Source organism: Kogia breviceps, chromosome 1, assembly GCF_026419965.1.
Source record: "Kogia breviceps isolate mKogBre1 chromosome 1, mKogBre1 haplotype 1, whole genome shotgun sequence".
Lineage (NCBI taxonomy): Eukaryota > Metazoa > Chordata > Mammalia > Artiodactyla > Physeteridae > Kogia > Kogia breviceps.
In genome coordinates this window covers 60,722,194-60,739,291 of record NC_081310.1, presented here as the reverse complement: position 1 = coordinate 60,739,291, position 17,098 = coordinate 60,722,194, and the positions used below count along the sequence as shown (strand labels likewise).

The following is a 17,098-nucleotide window of genomic DNA, read 5'->3' as shown; positions in this document are numbered from 1 at the left end:
TCCATGTCACATATGCACACAGAAGATTTCCCATTTTTATTTTCCTTAAGGAACCAGGAATAATATGCACAGGACCACTGCTTCTTATGTCTCCTCATAAGGATATCTTGGTTTATTGTGAGCTGGTAGCCGTGAGAGATTACTTTCTTAAAAGGTGAACAGAGGGCTTCCCTGGTGGCACAGTGGTTGAGAGTCCGCCTGCTGATGCAGGGGACACGGGTTTGTGCCCCGGTCCGGGAAGATCCCACATGCCACGGAGCGGCTGGGCCCGTGAGCCGTGGCCGCTGAGCCTGCACGTCCGGAGCCTGTGCTCTGCAACGGGAGAGGCCACAGCAGTGAGAGGCCCGCGTACCACACACACAAAAATAGTGATCAGAATAATGGTGCTATAGTTTGGTAGGTATCTTATTTCAGGAGAGAAGCCCCATTTCTATCCGTGGGTATTTATTTTATGTATTTACATATAGTAATGGATGTGTTAAATAATTACTTTTGAGCATCTGCTATCTGCAGTGTACTATGCTAAGTGCCAGAGCAGGCAGAGGCGTTGGTGCCTTATTACAGCACATCAGTCAGTCGTTGATTTGTGACCCATCTGGGTTCTTGGACTCTTTAATCAATAGAAATTGGTAAGAGGCCAGACGAGAAATTCAGGCAAGGCTTTATTGGGACTCGTGCTGCAGCACAAGGGAGCAAAAACAAGTAACAGGTTCCGTTGCCCGCTCCCGAGGAGGGGCCCGCTGGTCCCTTAAATGGGGTTAGGGTTGGGGCGGATCGGTGGGTTGGGCTTGGAGGAGTGGCTTGGGTGATCTGTCCATCCCCTTGTGGTGCTCTGTAAGTGTGTGTGGGGAGGGGATCATGCGCAGTACCCTGCGTTTGCTCCAGACACCTCAGAAGTGGCAGTTGGGTTTTGACCTTTTTGTATCTTGTTCATAATTCTCCCCAGCTGTGCATGCATGCATTTATTTTTAGTCCCTTATAGTTTCCTTGTATTCTGTTGCTTTAGGAGACGTTTGTCCAAACAAACATTGCAGCAAAGGGTCCCAGGGCCCAGGTCCCAACCTGTCTCAGATTCACCCAACAGATGCTTACTGAGACTCTGCTTAGTGGCTGCCTTTGGTTCTTGCCCTTAAGGAGTTTGCAGTTCACCGAGGGAGACAGCGTTTGATATCGATCGCACTGTATTGAGTTATTATTGACTTTGCCACCTCTTTACTAGGCTCTGCTCTCCTTGAAGCGGGAGGTTATGTGCCATGCATTACTGGATCCCCACCACCTGGCACATTGTAGGCACAAGGTAAATATTTGTTAAATGGGTCAGTAGCTAAATGCATGAAGGGAAAAACACAGACTTTGGCATCTGGTGCTCTGAGCTAGGTCTTGACTCAGCAATTTGCCAGCTAGGTGGCTGGGCATAAGGCCATGCAGCTTTATGAAATAGGGGCCTATTTTGCAGGGTGGTTGCGAGGATTAAAAGAAAGAATACACAGATTGCCTAGCAGTGCCTGGCATACAAATCTAAAAAAGAAATAGTATTCTCTTCCTACTCTAGCTTCCTTAAAGCACCTTTTCCATCTATCCAGGAAAACCAAGGAGAACATGTTTCTAGAGTTCACTGGTTTGCTTGTGTTTTGAAATTAAAGACAGAGCCCCACAGGGGAGACCCCACCCCAAACCCTTTGGAAGGAGCCCAAATCAGCTTTTCCATGGTGTAGAGGAAACCCAGAGTGTCACTTGAGGAAGATGAAGTTCTGGAGATGGATGGTGGTGATGGTTTTACAACAATGTGAATGTACTTTATGCCACTAAACTATACATTTAAAAATGGTTAAAATGGTAGGGCTTCCCTGGTGGTGCAGTGGTTGAGAGTCCGCCTGCCGATGCAGGGAACACGGGTTCGTACCCCGGTCCGGGAAGATCCCACATGCCGCGGAGCAGCTGGGCCCATGAGCCATGGCCGCTGAGCCTGCGCGTCCGGAGCCTGTGCTCCGCAACGGGAGAGGCCACAACAGTGAGAGGCCCGCGTACAGAAAACAAACAAACAAACAAACAAAATGGTTAAAATGGTAAATTTTATGTGATGTATACTTCACCACAATAAATTAATACAACAAAAAAAAGAAAAAAAATATTGCTATGACTTATAGCTCTCCCAACAGGTGGGCCATTTTTAAGTGTAACTAATCACTGGGCCATTCTCATTCCCTAAATCTGCGTGTGGGTCACCAAGCATTATTGAAGTGGTAGTTCCCTAAGAAGCCAAGACTTTGAGGCTGCTTGGTTTGAAATTGAGTGATAAGAGGCACTCACACCTATTTTGCAGGTTATGTTTCCCTTTCCTTTATTTGCTCCACCCTGCGTGAGTCTGTCAACAAGTCTTTTTTTTTTTTTTTTTTTGCGGTATGCGGGCCTCTCACTGCTGTGGCCTCTCCCGCCGCGGAGCACAGGCTCCGGACGCGCAGGCCCAGCGGCCATGGCTCACGGGCTTAGTTGCTCCGCGGCATGTGGGATCTTCCCGGACCAGGGCACGAACCCGTGTCCCCTGCATCGGCAGGCGGACTCTCAACCACTGCGCCACCAGGGAAGCCCGTCAACAAGTCTTTTTGACTCTACACAAAATCCTGTTGGAATCTATCTCTGTCTCTCCTCTCTCGTTTCCAGTATTTCCACCTGGGGACTGAGCCCCCATCATCTCTCACCTGGACTGCAATGGCTGTTTAAGTGGTCTCCCTGCCCTGCTGCTTCTCTTACCATCCATTCTCTTTAGGACACCCAGAGTGTTCTTTTTAATATGCAAACCAAAGCATACCACAGCTCTACCGCTGGAAGAATGACATTTAAATAAAGGAAAAAATACCACTCCTCTGTTCCTATCAATGTTAAATTAAAACCCAAACTCCTTATCATGCATGCACAGTCCTTTAAGATCTTGTCCCTACCCCCCTCTCCCAAGCTTAGCTGTCCCCATCTCCACTCGCTAACCATTCTCCAGTCACGCTGGCCTTCTTTCTCCATCTCTCACCTGCCCCATTCCTTCCCAACCTGGGCCCTTTCTCTGGATGTCCTACTGCCTGGAACACTAGATCCTCTGATCTTTGCATAGCTGGCTCTCTCTGACCATACAGATCTCAACCCAAATGTCACCACCTCAGAGAGGCCTTCCCGGAGTGCCTGTATGGCCTGTCCCTCTGTGCTGTCACTGTGTGTGCATTCTCTGCCCTCTGATGTTATCTTCTGTATATAAGTGCTTATTTGTTGTTTACCTCTTCCACCTAGAATGTGAGTGCCATGAGAAGTAGGTGCCTTGTTATGTTACCTTCCCCTGCATCCTCAGGATGCCTGGCCCATAGAAGGCCCAGATGGAATATCTGTTGAATGAATGAATATCAGATGAATTAATGCACCAAAGGAGTAAGATATGTTTACCTATGAAGCAGTTCTGTTTTTGTCCTCTTACATTTTTCCTGTTACGTTTTCTGATGCAAGTTTCCATCCCACCCTCACCTCAACCATCTCCATTCTACTTGTTTCCAGGTAATTATTAACCCTTTATAGCAGGGGTCCCCAACCCCTGGGCCTCAGACCAGTAGCAGCCCACGGCCTGTTAGGAGCCCGGCCGCACAGCAGGAGGTGAGTGGCTGGCGAGCAAGCGAAGCTTCACCTGCCGCTCCCCATCGCTCCCCGTCGCTCGCGTTACCGCCTGAAACATCCTGCCCCCCCGGTCCGTGGGAAAATTGTCTTCCACGAAACTGGTCCTTGGTGCCAAAGAGGTCGGGGACCCCTTCTTTATACTGTTCTCCATCCTGATAAGCTTGTCTGTCACAAGGATGCTGAAAGTCCTCCACTTGTCCCAGCCTCAACTTCCATCCGCCACCAATCACACGTGTATGAGAAGAAACAGTCTGAAACACAACCTATGTCACAGTCCCTCACTTCTGTACATTTAGACCCTGACTTTTAGGGCCGCCATAGCTACAGGTGAAGCTGGGTGTACACTGGTATGTATTGGTGTGCCAGTGGGAGTTGCTGGTCAGGAGCGGGGCAGGCAGGGTGAGGCTCCCCGTGCCCCCAGCCCTCTCCCCCGCACTCAGCTTCAAGGCTCTTTGTGGGGGACACTGCTCCTCCGGCTTGCCTGCCTATGCCCTGAGCTTTGGTGCTCACCCCTCAGAGTTCCAGCGCTACTGCCGCCTTCTCCAGGGCTCAGGCCCTGCCCGTGCCCTGGATTAAGTGGCCTCCCTTTCTGGGCTGCGTTGTAAGACAACTTATGTCCTTCGTTTTTAATGTGGCTTGCTTCTCCCGCTGAGTTTTTGGGAAAGGGGCTGCCCTTAGAACAACTCTCAAAAACTGGAGGAAAGGAGACTACTATTTATTGAGTACTCATGGTGGACCAAGCACTGTGCTAAGCCCCGTATCTCTATTTTCTCGCTTAATTCTCATAACCTCCCTACGAGTAAGGGACCTCCATTTTTCCCAGTGGGGAAGCTGGAGCGCAGAGAATCGACACAACTTTCCAGAGCCTGGCTGCCTCTAAGACCCGAGGAGGTAGGTGGCGCCTGCAGAGCCAGTGTGCTAGAGGGAGCGAAGCTGGTGGGCTTGCCCGGAGCAGGGCAGCCACTTTGGGGAAAGCAGAGGTCAGGTGGAGGTGGAAAGGGAGCGCTGATTTAAAATCAACAGCCATTTTCAATTAGTAATAATGAGGGGCAGTGAGAGCCTGTACTTTTAGTGGGAGGAGCACTTAATTCGTGGCTGTCAGGGCTCAGTTTGACTCACAGCTCTGTGCCAGTTACTTAGCCTCTGCACTCTAGTTCCTTCACCGATGAATGGAGATGCCAGTACCTACCTCGACGGCAACCATGTACGTGTGTGAGTGCTGAACAGAGTAGTTGCCACCTTCTAGATGCTAAATGAATAACAATTTCTGTGAATATTATTAGGTTTTTCATTATTGCTTCAGGGTCTTCTTCCCTTACTGCACCTCTACACTCAGGGTCTCTGTGATTCCTTTCATGTCTGTTTCATCCTCTGATTCCTGTAACAGAGTCTGTTGCTGGTATAATTGGAAAGACTGAAATCTTTGTTTTAATCCATACGTACTTCTACCGCCCATATTGCTGTTCTGGCAAACGTACAATTGCTGTCTGTCATATGAAAGTTTTACTTATGTGGCTGAGCAACGTAGCCTTGGTTTTGGTTGAGAGGAGGGATCATTTCGTTTCGGGTTCTTTTTTTTTTTTTTTTGGTGGCACGCAGGCCTCTCACTGCTGTGGCCTCTCCCGCTGCGGAGCACAGGCTCCGGATGCGCAGGCTCAGTGGCCATGGCTCACGGGCCCAGCCGCTCCGCGGCACGTGGGATCCTCCCAGACCGGGGCACGAGCCTGCGTCCCCTGCATCAGCAGGCGGACTCTCAACCACTGCGCCACCAGGGAAGCCCTCTTTTTTTTTTTTTTAATCTGTGTTCAGTATGATTATAGGAATTGACCTTATCCAGGTCAATGTAAAATCAGCTGAAACAAATCAGCTATCCCTACAGGTATATCTCCCTCTAGAGCTCTGTTCAGAGGCTTAGGAGTAAATGGAATTTACGCACAATACCTTGACTTTGAGTTTCCCTGAATTATATAACTATTTCAGGTAAGTGATATAATAAGTGAGGTACCTCGTGTTTTGGCTTTGTTTCTTTATTCTCACCTACCCTGTGTCTATAATCTATCAACAGATGCTTGAACGCATGAAAGAATCTTGTCATTTAAAGGTATCCCACAAGGAATCCTACTTCATATCAATAATCACCTGCTATATGTCAGGGACAGTAGGGTGCCAAGTAGGCTGAGATGTTCCAGGGAAAGGGCTAGGGTTGGCCCGGATGCTAGGGACAGTCAGGGCCTGCCTGTGCAGTGGGACCCCACTCTAGGGGGAATTTCTGAATCCACTGCTCACAGAAGTCCCTCAGGCTTTCCCCAGGCTGCTTGCTAACTGGGGAGACCAGTCCAGTGGCTGGCACATAACCACCACCATCCAGGTGTTGGGAGTAGTGATTATACCTGGTGGGCAGCACCATCATAATTCGGGCCACCCAGTCTTTTTACTCACGGCCAGACCCAAAGGTGAGAGAATGACACCGGCTAAGTGGGCAGAGGTTTACGGGGAACAAGCGTGCTCATTAGGGCAACCAAGGCAGTCCCACTCATATGGACTGAGCCAGTCTGGTGGTGTCAGAGGGAGGCTGTGACTGAAGGGGTCCACTACCGCCCAGGGCCTTCTGGATGCTGGTGTGACGCCCAAGCACAATGCAGGCTCACCAGCGAGTGCGTGGAACTGCCTCCTCCCTTCCCTGCTAGAGCGGACCCGGATATGGGTGGGTCGTTCTCTCCTGCGAAAAGCTCCAGGGCCTATGGGCAGGAGGAGATGGAAGAACAGAGCTGACCTTTCCCCACCCCTCTTCTTCCCTCTGGCCGGTGTGGATTCATGCTGTTAAATCATAATTTCATTTATTTTTGAGTAAATGAACATCAGAGACAACTAGTGTTATAAAATGACTCCCCTTTTGGAAAAGTGGTGAAGTTCGCTCTTCTGGCTTCTGTTTCTAGAGAGAGAGAGAGTTTAGGCTTGCTGAGATACTTTTGCTCTCATGAAGCAGTGGTTCTGCATCAGAATCATCTGGCAGGCTTGTTAAACCTAATTGCTGAGCCTCATCCCCTGAATTTCTGAATCAGTGTGTGAGGGTGGGGACTGAGAATTAGCCCAGGGAATGCTGCTGTGGCTGCTTCAGGGGTCTACTTTGAGAACCACTGTCATGGAGTAATGCATATATTCACCATGTTCCAAATGTAAATGATATATTTTTGGTCAAGTCCACCATTGCTGTGAATATCTTCTATTGATATGCTTGTCTTTGTCTCCCTTTAACAGGTATTTTGACGTTGGACTGCATGATTTCTTAGTTAGGTAAGCCAGTAGTTTTTATTTTATGTATCATTGGAATAGCGTGTCTATTATGGAATACTGAGATGAAAATAAAATCCTTGTGAAATATCTTGATAAATAATGGCAACCGTATATTTGACAAGAAAGCACCACTAGCACTGTTTTTTGTGCCTCCCAGAATCACACAAGAATATCCTTTTTAAACAATCAAAGGAATTTATTTTTAAAGGGGTTTGTATCTGAAATGATAGTTACCCAACTATTGGGCTACTGGAAAGACAAATAGAAGAGTGAAGAGAGGACTTTCCTGGTAGCACAGTGGTTAAGAATCTACCTGTCAATGCAGGGGACACGGGTTCGATCCTGGTCCGGGAAGATCCCACGTGCCGCGGGTAGCCCCCGCTCGCCGCAACTAGAGAAAGCCCGTGTGCAGCAACAAGGACCCAACACTGCCAAAAATAAATAAATTTATTAAGATAAGTGAAGAGAGCCAGCTTACATTCATACATTAAACCACCCTCTTGACCAATTTTCCCTCCATTGAATTTAAGCTTTTTTTTTTTTTTTTTTTTTTTTTTGCGGTACGCAGGCCTCTCACTGCTGTGGCCTCTCCCGTTATGGAGCATAGGCTCTGGACGCGCAGGCTCAGCGGCCATGGCTCACGGGCCCAGCCGCTCTGCGGCATGAACCCATGTCCCCCACATCAGCAGGCGGACTCTCAACCACTGCGTCACCAGGGAAGCCTGAATTTAAGCTTTTTAAACTGAATCTACTAGTTGTTTCACAATCATGAAGAGACAATCTTGTTCCTAATTGAAAGAGATCACAGATGGCAGTTTATATCCTAGTATATTGGTGATTTTTACCAGAGTTGGCTTATGGGGCATATTAATTCCAGATAGCTATTAAATCAAACAGAGGTTAAATGGAAATATACCGGAAGATTAACAGTGTTGGTAATAATATGCACGATATTTTTCCTGCTATAAACTTTGCTGTACTTTTTAGATTTTTATTATACTGAGCATGTATTTATTATTCTAATAATGGTGGAAAATGGTCATTAAAAATACCTATCAAAAATATATGTGGGGAGCAATAATGGTTGCTGAGGGACTATAAGCTAAGATCACGAGGAAACCAGACATCACGTAGAGTGATGTACTTTCTGCAAATACGTAGTTCCAAATGCTAATTAATTCTGAGTCCACTAATAAACAGTATTGTAAATCACATGTGATTTCTGGGTAGATGTTATAGTAGTTCAGTTCTCCACAATGCATGGCCTTCTCCCTGTGGTTAAGATGCTGTCTGAGGGGACATGTACATCTTTGGCATCACCTTGATCCTAAACCAGCAGCATTTCCTCTGTGACAGGTTGCATATGGTGGTGTTCCGAACAAGGCCATATGTACTTTGTCCTTTCTCTGGGTCTTTATGCAAGGCTGTACATGGAAATATCCTTGGCCTACCCCAGACCCAAGGAATCTGGATTATCCTGGCTTTCTCCAGGATATCACACACAGAAGGCAGTGTATAAATAGTTACCCTTGACACATCAAGGGTAAATGTATTTTAGTAGGAGGGTTAAAGGGCCAATGGTCATGGGAAAGGCAGGCATGACAATTCTATATCTAAACCAATCAGAAAAACTGTCTGGGTGTACTTCAGGGAGTTGTTTAGATTTTTTGAGTTAATGTCTTTGGTACTTTGTATTACTCCTGTGCTACTGTTCACATAATAGCTGTGGTAGCTGCAAGTTTGTACTTTTCTTACTTTCTCTAGTAACTTTTTTGAGGGCAGGGAACACGCCTCAATCACATTTCCATAATTAAACTGTATGGAATCAACCTTCAACAAACATTTGTGTATGGGAATGTAAATTGATACAGCCACTATGGAAAACAGTATGGAGGTTCCTTAAAAAGCAAAAAATAGAATTACCATATGATCCAACAATCCCACTACTGGGCATATACCCAGAGAAAACCATAATTCAAAAAGAGTCATGTACCACAATGATCACTGCAGCTCTATTTACAATAGCCAGGACATGGAAGCAACGTAAGTGTCCATCGACAGATGAATGGATAAAGAAGATGTGGTACATATATACAATGGAATATTACTCAGCCATAAAAAGGAATGAAATTGAGTTATTTGTCATGAGGTGGATGGACCTAGAGTCTGTCATACAGAGTGAAGTAAGTCAGAAAGAGAAAAACAAATACCATATGCTAACACATATATATGGAATCTAAAAAAAAAAAACAAAAACGGTTCTGAAGAACCTAGGGGCAGGACAGGAATAAAGAGGCAGACGTAGAGAACGGACTTGAGGACATGGGGAGGGGGAAGGGTAAGCTGGGACGAAGTGAGAGAGTGGCATGGACATATATACACTACCAAATGTAAAACAGATAGCTAGTGGCAAGCAACCGCATAGCACAGGGAGATCAGCTCGGTGCTTTGTGACCACCTAGAGGGGTGGCATAGGGAGGGTGGGAGGGAGGGAGACGCAAGAGGGAGGAGATATGGGGATATATGTATATGTATAGCTGATTCACTTTGTTATAAAGCAGAAGCTAACACACCATTGTAAAGCAAGTATACTCCAATAAAGATGTTAAAAAAATAAAAAAAACCAACCAACCAAACAAGAAAACAAACATTTGTGTAGAAGTGACTGAATGAGTAAATGAATGAAATGAGGCAGAAGGGACACAGAGGGTAAGGACTAAGAAGAAGCTGTTCATTTATTCAACAGAAAATTATTAAGCCTACCATGTGCCACTTCCTTGGTTACATCTGGGAATACCACGGTGAGAAAAACAGACATTTGATTTAAAGCTTTCCCTGAGCTCATCTCTTGCCAGCCTCGTGGTTTGAGCAACTTGAAGTAAGGAGGAGGGGTGGTCTGCCTCTGGGACCCCTCCTCCCTGTCCTTCTTCTGGGCTCCAACCGTGTTTCCTATGTTGGGTGGGGAGGAGGCGGAGGGAAGGGTTAAGTGCCTCTAATGTAACTGGAACAGATGCTGGGACGCCCTGGCCCTGGCAGGAGGCCCTTATGGGTGCATGCTAGTAAGATGCTCAACTAGTCACCTTAATCGGTTGTTCTGTGAACCAAGCCGAACTGGGGCTTCTTTCTGCCCTGCTATCTTCCTGCACTTTTCCTTTCTTTTACTCTGGTAGACGCAGGACAAATCAACGTGCCCACTGTTATCCACTGTGGGAGTAAAAGTCTCCCCTTCTTGCAGGCATGCCCAGTCTCTGGATAAAGTCTCTTCATCCCCTCCCCCAACATACAGCAGCACTCCCCATTAAGCCAGGAACCTAGGGCCTCGAAGGAGTCTCTTCCTTGGTCGGTCCTCTTACCAGCTTGGGGATAGGGTGGGGCAGGGCATGGGGTAGGGAGGTGGTTGGGGGAGCAGTCAGTTCTCCATCTCTTAGTAATCCCAGGATGGGGTGCAAACCCCTTTGTTTGCAGCTGTCTTTAGAAAATGGGTCCTTTCTGCTCCCAATTTGGGAGGTCACGCCTGGTGGGGACTGAGTCCTATTGATCTTTGGGCACCTTAGTGAGAACTGTTTCATCTGCACGTCGACACCAGAAGCCAGCGGGGTTGAAGAAGGGTGTGGGCACAATGAAAGTGGGAGGTGAGGGAATGGCAGCCACAACTCCTTTAAGAAGTTAAGCTGTGATAGGGAGGAAAGAAAGACATGGCAGCTGGTGAGAAGGTGGTTTGAGTGGGGATTTTTTTTTTTTTTCTTTTTAATTGGAGGAGCTCTTGTATTTAGCCACCGGAAGGTCTTAAGTGCCCTTTAGACTTAGAGAAAGTGTTTTCAGTTGAGTGGAGAGAAGCAGCACATGATTGCCAGGGGAATGAAGAAGCAAAGCAGTGAATGGTGACTTAGTGACTCCAGTAGGCCATGGCGCTTTTCCTGGAAATATACCGCTGGAGAGCACCTTAGAGGTTGGAAGAATGTGAGTTCGTACTTGTGGGACCCTTCTTGTCCTGCGACAGCCAGGAGAAGAAAATATATCCCTTTGTAAAAGAAGAGATGTTGGAGAAATTGGCAGGGTTTTTTTTTGTTGTTGTTGTTTTTTAATTAACTGCATTTATTGGCTCCAGTAAACTCTTAGCATGTACTCTGGGTTGTCACGCTATATTGAATGCTTAGCGTTTGGAAGGAAAGAAGCTGCAGCATGCCTGAAATTAATCAGCTGCATCTTTTACGTTGATGGAAGCAGTGTCGACTTCTCTGGAATGACATCAGTTTCCACAAAGCCAAGAGCTCTATCTGTGATCTCAGCCTGGGCAACTGCAGGGAGGGACATGTTTCCTTTTAAGTTGTTGAAGTGCTTCACTGAGCTATGGGGCAGGAAGGAGCTGTCACGTTTAATGAAATGTGAGCATTTTTGGTATTGGCGTTTTATGATGACTGTGGGAAAACTCAGTGTGCTCAGTCCTTCTGCATCTTATAGAAACCAAAGGGAAGACTTTCAGGAAACAGTAATCACAACTCACTTAAGAAATAGCCTCAGAAGAAGAGTATTGGCTGGAATTCTTAATGTGATGCTACAAAAGAAAAAGGAAAAAAGTGACCAATCTAGGAAAAGAGATTACAGAAGAAACCAGCTCTTTGATTTTAGATAACAGGATGGCTTGTTTAAATTTAGCTTAGTTAAGTTTTGGCAAGAAAGTAGAATTGACTAGTGATGTTCTGTCTGATTCCTGCTGACCGAGGCATATTTCATTTTACCCAGAATTGTAGCCAGCCCTACCCCTTTTATGAAAGGTATACTATAATTGCTTTGTACCTACCCCCCTGCCCCCTTCTGAGTTCCTCAGGTCGGGGAATCAGTTTAAGTAATACAGGCTGCTCTCGTGACTTTTAAAAGAAAACCTGGAGACATCCCTCTTACATATTGTCTGAAAGGTAAAATTTGTCAGTTTTTTTTTTTTTTAAACAATTGCTCCTATGCTTATGCATGTAAAGAACAGGAAAATATTCACCTGTGTTTTCATCTTATTTTATGTATTGTTTATATTTAGCTATTTAATCCATTTCAAATACACATTTCAAATAAGAATCTAACTTAAAAAAAAAATAGCAGGAATTCCTTGGTGGTCCAGTGGTTAAGTCTTGGTGCTTTCACTGCCGTGGGCCTGGGTTCAATCCGTGGTTGAGGAACTAAGGTCCCAGAAGTCTCATGGCACAGCCAAAAAAAAAAAAAAAAAAAAAAGCAAAATAAATTTTCTTTACCATCACTTTTTATTCTAAAGTCCATGTGTGAGTGCATCAGAGCCATTACTTTTGTCCTTAGGAGGCTGTTTTGATATCCTGTCAGGACAAGCAGAAGTGCAGTGTGGCAGTGATGCCATGGGTACTTCTTAGGCGAATGGAAAAAGGCAGTGAGCCTCAGGCATGGCCCTAAAGCTGTTTGAGAAGCTCTCTGGAGTTAATACACTCATCAGAAGATAAATTCCTTTGCATAAGCAAACAGATTCTGCTTAGAGAATGTTCAGTATAGTGCAGATTCAATCCTGTACAAACGCTCATGTGTCCATGAAACAGCACAGCTGTGCCCTTTTGAAGCGTGATTTTGTTCCGGTGAGAGAGAAGGTAGAAGGCGCCAGCTGCTCACTTCTGTAGTGTCTTCTTTTGTTCTTCTGGAGGTTGATCCTGGGATCCCACCATGGTCTGGAGGGTCTTTGAATTGTCAGAGGGCAGCACATTTCTGTGATGTGTGAATTAATGGTTCACTGAATTCTGAAATAAGCAAAACGGTTTTTGGCTTTCCCTGAGTGACAACCTATACCTACCTGACCCATTCATAAAACCAGCCCCACAGCAGAACAGAAGCTTCATGAATCACAGGGTAGTTTTTCTCCACCTTTATTCCGAGCACCCTGAAGTTCACCACCCCATTTGCTATAGTTAACGGTGCTGATAAAGAAGTCATTTGAAATATGTCTTGGATTGTGTGATGTCCAAAATGGTAAAAAGAGTCCACCTTGCATCTTTAAGAAGCCTGGGAGTCAAAAGCGAGATTCATTTCGGGCTAAAGGCGTCCTCCTGAGAAGGAGAAGGGAGAGCGCTGGGGATAAGCCTCTCGCTTTCCTGTGTCTCCTCAGGACTGTTGAGACCTGTTCAGGCTCTGAGCTGCTCTGGAAGTGGAGACCTTGAGGAAGAATGTGGGCATTTGGTCCTGGGAGTAAGAACCAGGAAGATAATTAGCATCTGTATTCAGTCTAGTAGCTTAGAAACAACTTAAATACATACTTGAAACCATTATGTATATTTTTATAGACAAATATAAAAGGAGGGAAGATAAAACCAATATGTATCTATTTTTCAACACACACAGCATGATAACCCAGAGGCCAAATACCTGATTTGTTACATAGGATTTTGAATTTGTTATTGTGTAAATATAACACGGAACTCAACTTTTGTTTGTCTACGTAAATAATTTTTTAATAGTGGTATAAAAAGTAAATGAGGGCTTCCCTGGTGGCGCAGCGGTTGAGAGTCCGCCTGCTGATGCAGGGAACACGGGTTCGTGCCCTGGTCCGGGAAGATTCCACATGCCGCGGAGAGGCTGGGCCCGTGAGCCATGGCCGCTGAGCCTGTCCGTCCGGAGCCTGTGCTCCGCAACGAGAGAGGCCACAGCAGTGAGAGGCCTGCGTATCGCAAAAAAAAAATAAAAAGTAAATGAGCTGATTAAAAAGCTGCCCCCGCCTGAGGGAGCCTGAACTCTGCATTTCTGCCCCTTATTAGGCACTGCTGATCCCCTCTTAGTGGCAGTGGGAGGAGAGATGTGGCACTTGGGTCAGAGCCACCAAGTCCCCTTGGTCCCTGGCCACTGCAGACTCCTCTCCTTTGCAGGGACTGCAGCCTCCCAGCCTTCTTTTTTATTTATTTATTTATTTATTTATTATTTATTTTTTTTGCAGTACGCGGGCCTCTCACTGTTGTGGCCTCTCCCGTTGCGGAGCACAGGCTCCGGACCCGCAGGCTCAGCGGCCATGGCTCACGGGCCCAGCCGCTCCGCGGCATGTGGGATCTTCCCAGACCGGGGCGCGAACCCGTGTCCCCCGCATCGGCAGGCGGACTCTCAACCACTGCGCCACCAGGAAAGCCCCCAGCCTTCTTTTTAAAGCTTCCTTTCATTCCACTTGTAGAATATGAAACCAGCAGCTAATGAGCTGTGTGGTGTTCCAGTAACAAAGTGTTTTCAATAAAAAGTGAGGAACATGTGCGTGAAGAAAACCAGATCCCAAAGCGGCCCCACGGAGGCAGATCATAGGATGCAGGCAGAATGCTGAAGAGACGGTGACTGCAACCACCGTTGCTCCCGGGCCCCGTCAGCTTCCAGTTCCTGTTGAGTCTGTCTCCTCACCATCTCTCACATCACCCTTTCCTTTGTTTCTGGAGAAAAGATACGCACCTTTGTCAGTAATTTGGGCTTCTTACCCCATAGGGCTGTAGTGAGGTTTAATCCTATATGCAAAACACTTAGCTCCGTGCCTGGAAACAGTGGGGACGTAGTAGGGGTTAGTTTTGTCCTTCCCCCTTCCCCACTTCACCTCTGGAATCGGGGTAACAGGGTTTGAGTCCTGGCCCCTCTCCTACCTGTGTCCTGGCCCCTCTCCTACCTGTGTGACTTTAAGCAGCTCACTATCCCTTTCTGAGCCCTTGACGACTTACCTGATGCTGTCTCTCCCACTCAGAACCCGTCAGTGATTCACTTTCCTCTGTCAGAACCAGACTAATCCCCCCACCCCATGTCCTGGGTCCACCACGGTAGGTCTCAGGCTCCCTTTGCATCTCATCTCCCTATTATTCTCCTTTGGGTCACCGCCAAATGGGTCTAAATGCTGCTTTCTGTCTTTCCCCCATTCCCTGGCTTCCTTTCTTGGCTCATGTGTTCCCTGTGCATGAAGTGCCCACCCTGCCCCCATATCCAAGTCCTGCTTCTCTCAGGTCCATCTCAGATGCGGCCTTCTCCATGCTCAGCATAAGTGCCTCCACATTGGGCCCATTGTCTTGTTTTTAACAGGCTATATGTCAATTATATCTCCATTTAAAAATAATGTAATATTTATTCCATTAAAAAAAAGAGTAGAGAAGTGGACTGAGAAAGTTCCTTTCCTTGGTGACAGAGCTGAAACCAGTATCTCTAGTCTGACTAACCCAAGGACATAGAGTGTAGGGAAGTGGCCTCCTGAGCATTTGGCACCATTAATTTAAAAAAATGTTTAATGAATATGTTTTATTTCTCAAAAATGTAACATGACTTAGTAACCATCTCCTTTTTTCTTTTTTTTTTTTTAATTCGTGAATTTGTTTTTATTTTTATTGGGCTATGGGGGATGGGTTGGGAAATATCTCTGTAATTTATGCCCTACTAGCGAAACGTCCATTCTGATTTTCCTGGGATAGCTTTTGGAGCTTTTTCTTTTTCTTGGAGCTGCTGCTCTTGCTGGCAGCAGCCTCTTCAGATCCGCTGCTGAGAGGCTCCTCCTTGGGAGAGAATTTCCTCTTTTTCTTGGAGACCCTCTTGTTTCCTGACTCTTCAGGGTCACTATCTGGTTCCTCTTTGGGGAAAGATTTCTTCTTCTTGGGAAGACTTCCACTGCCAGCTGTCTCTTCAAGATCACTACTAACCAGCTCCTCCTTGGAAAAAGATTTCTGTTTCTTGGGTTTGGAGGAGACAGATGGGTCTTCCATTCTCCTGAGGAGCCTCCTGGGGCTTTTGCTTTTGCTTCTTTTTGGCTCTTGCACTTGTCTCCTCCATTCCTCCGGGGTCCTACCACTGTTTTCTGAAGATGCCAGGGCAATCGCAGCCAGCCTTTTCTTTTCCTTCTTCAAGCATTTCTCCTCCTGTTTCTCCAGCTTCCTAGTAATCTCAGCAGCTGCTTCCTCTGCCTGAACCATTGCCTCCTTCATGACATCCAGATTCTTTCGTGGAATCTCTCCAGTCTCATAGAAGGACAGCCACTCCTCAACTTGTTCTCGAAGCTTCTCCCCCAATACACTGGTGGGTACCTCAGAGAAGCAATCAATTCGTGAGGCAATACTGCATTTGTTTGCCAGGTGTCGGGAGATGCAGCCTTTGTTCTTGGCAGCTGCTCTGCCGATGAAGGTAGAGTGGAAAATGAGTCCATATTTTGGGGTGTTACCCCTTGTCTTCAGGGCTCTGGAAAGTTGGTCCCTGTGCGGGGCCCAGGGACTCACCCAGACACCAGGACTGGCCATCACCCCCATAGCAGAGGCCTGTACACGTCAGGGAGCCCTGGTCAGCCATCACCGTGATCCTTTTTTCTTTTAATCCATTTATTTATGCAACCAATTAAGTGGTCTAAGCACTATTCCAGGAGCTGGGATAAAAGCAATGACGAGCTAGACAATACCCCTGCCCTCCCTTGGCTTGCCTTGTGTGGGTGAAGACAGAGAAAACAACTAAGCAAGCCCTGTAATGCCCATGATGTGATGGAAGAGCAAGGTGGGAGAGCTAGCTCCCTTTGAGAGCATGGTGAGGAAGGGCCTCTTGGAGGTGGTAGGTGACCCTGGGTAAGAGAAGGGTGAGCAGGAAGAGGCATCCAGGGGAGATCTGAGGCTGAGCTATTTCAGGCAGAGGGAAGGGCAAGCACCAAGGCCCTGAGATGGGAAGTAGCCCCTTGAGGAGTGGAAGGAGGGAAGCCCGTGGGGCTGGAGGGTGTGGAGAAAGGAGCCAAGAGTCCAAAATGATTTTGGAGGACGAGGCGACGGCCAGACCGTGAAGAAGAGCAGGGTCTCTTTTAGATGCGGTAGGAGCCACTGGAGGGTTTTCAGTAGGGGTGTAACAGGGTCTGTGTCAGGCTTAGCTAGGAATTTAGTGAAATTGTGATCTTTGAACCTCAGCCATTACCATGCTGCTCTACCGTGAGCTGGAGCTTGGTGACCCAGGCCTGTCCTTACTCCTCAGGGAAGTTTCTTTGACAACCAGCTGCTGTGAAAGCTACTCTGTGTTGAGTAACAGTAGCCCTCACTATCCTTTAATTTCCTTCTGTTTATGTTTGCTTGGTGTGTTGTAAAAGGTGTGATTATACATGCGGACATGAACCTGGAGGCAGTTAAACGATGGTGGAACCTGGCAATAGGCTTTTGGAGAGCGCGGCTTGGCTCTG

The 17,098-nt window shown here is 46.8% G+C and overlaps 1 protein-coding gene, 1 non-coding gene and 1 pseudogene across 4 annotated transcripts in view; 1 reads left to right on the top strand and 2 right to left on the bottom strand.

The window, feature by feature from the left end:
• Positions 1 to 17,098, top strand: part of HHAT (hedgehog acyltransferase) — a 363,561-nt gene that overhangs the window by 194,308 nt on the left and 152,155 nt on the right. For all 3 annotated transcript variants that reach the window (XM_067032206.1, XM_067032195.1, XM_067032200.1), the window contains exon 9: positions 6,910 to 6,945. In XM_067032206.1, coding sequence (XP_066888307.1) covers positions 6,910 to 6,945 — 36 coding nt within the window. The remainder of the gene's footprint in view (positions 1 to 6,909; positions 6,946 to 17,098) is intronic.
• Positions 15,327 to 16,206, bottom strand: LOC136793119 (nucleolar protein 56 pseudogene; annotated as a pseudogene).
• Positions 16,161 to 16,246, bottom strand: LOC131747230 (small nucleolar RNA SNORD86). Its single transcript, XR_009332853.1, has one exon. It is a non-coding gene; the product is annotated as a small nucleolar RNA SNORD86 (small nucleolar RNA).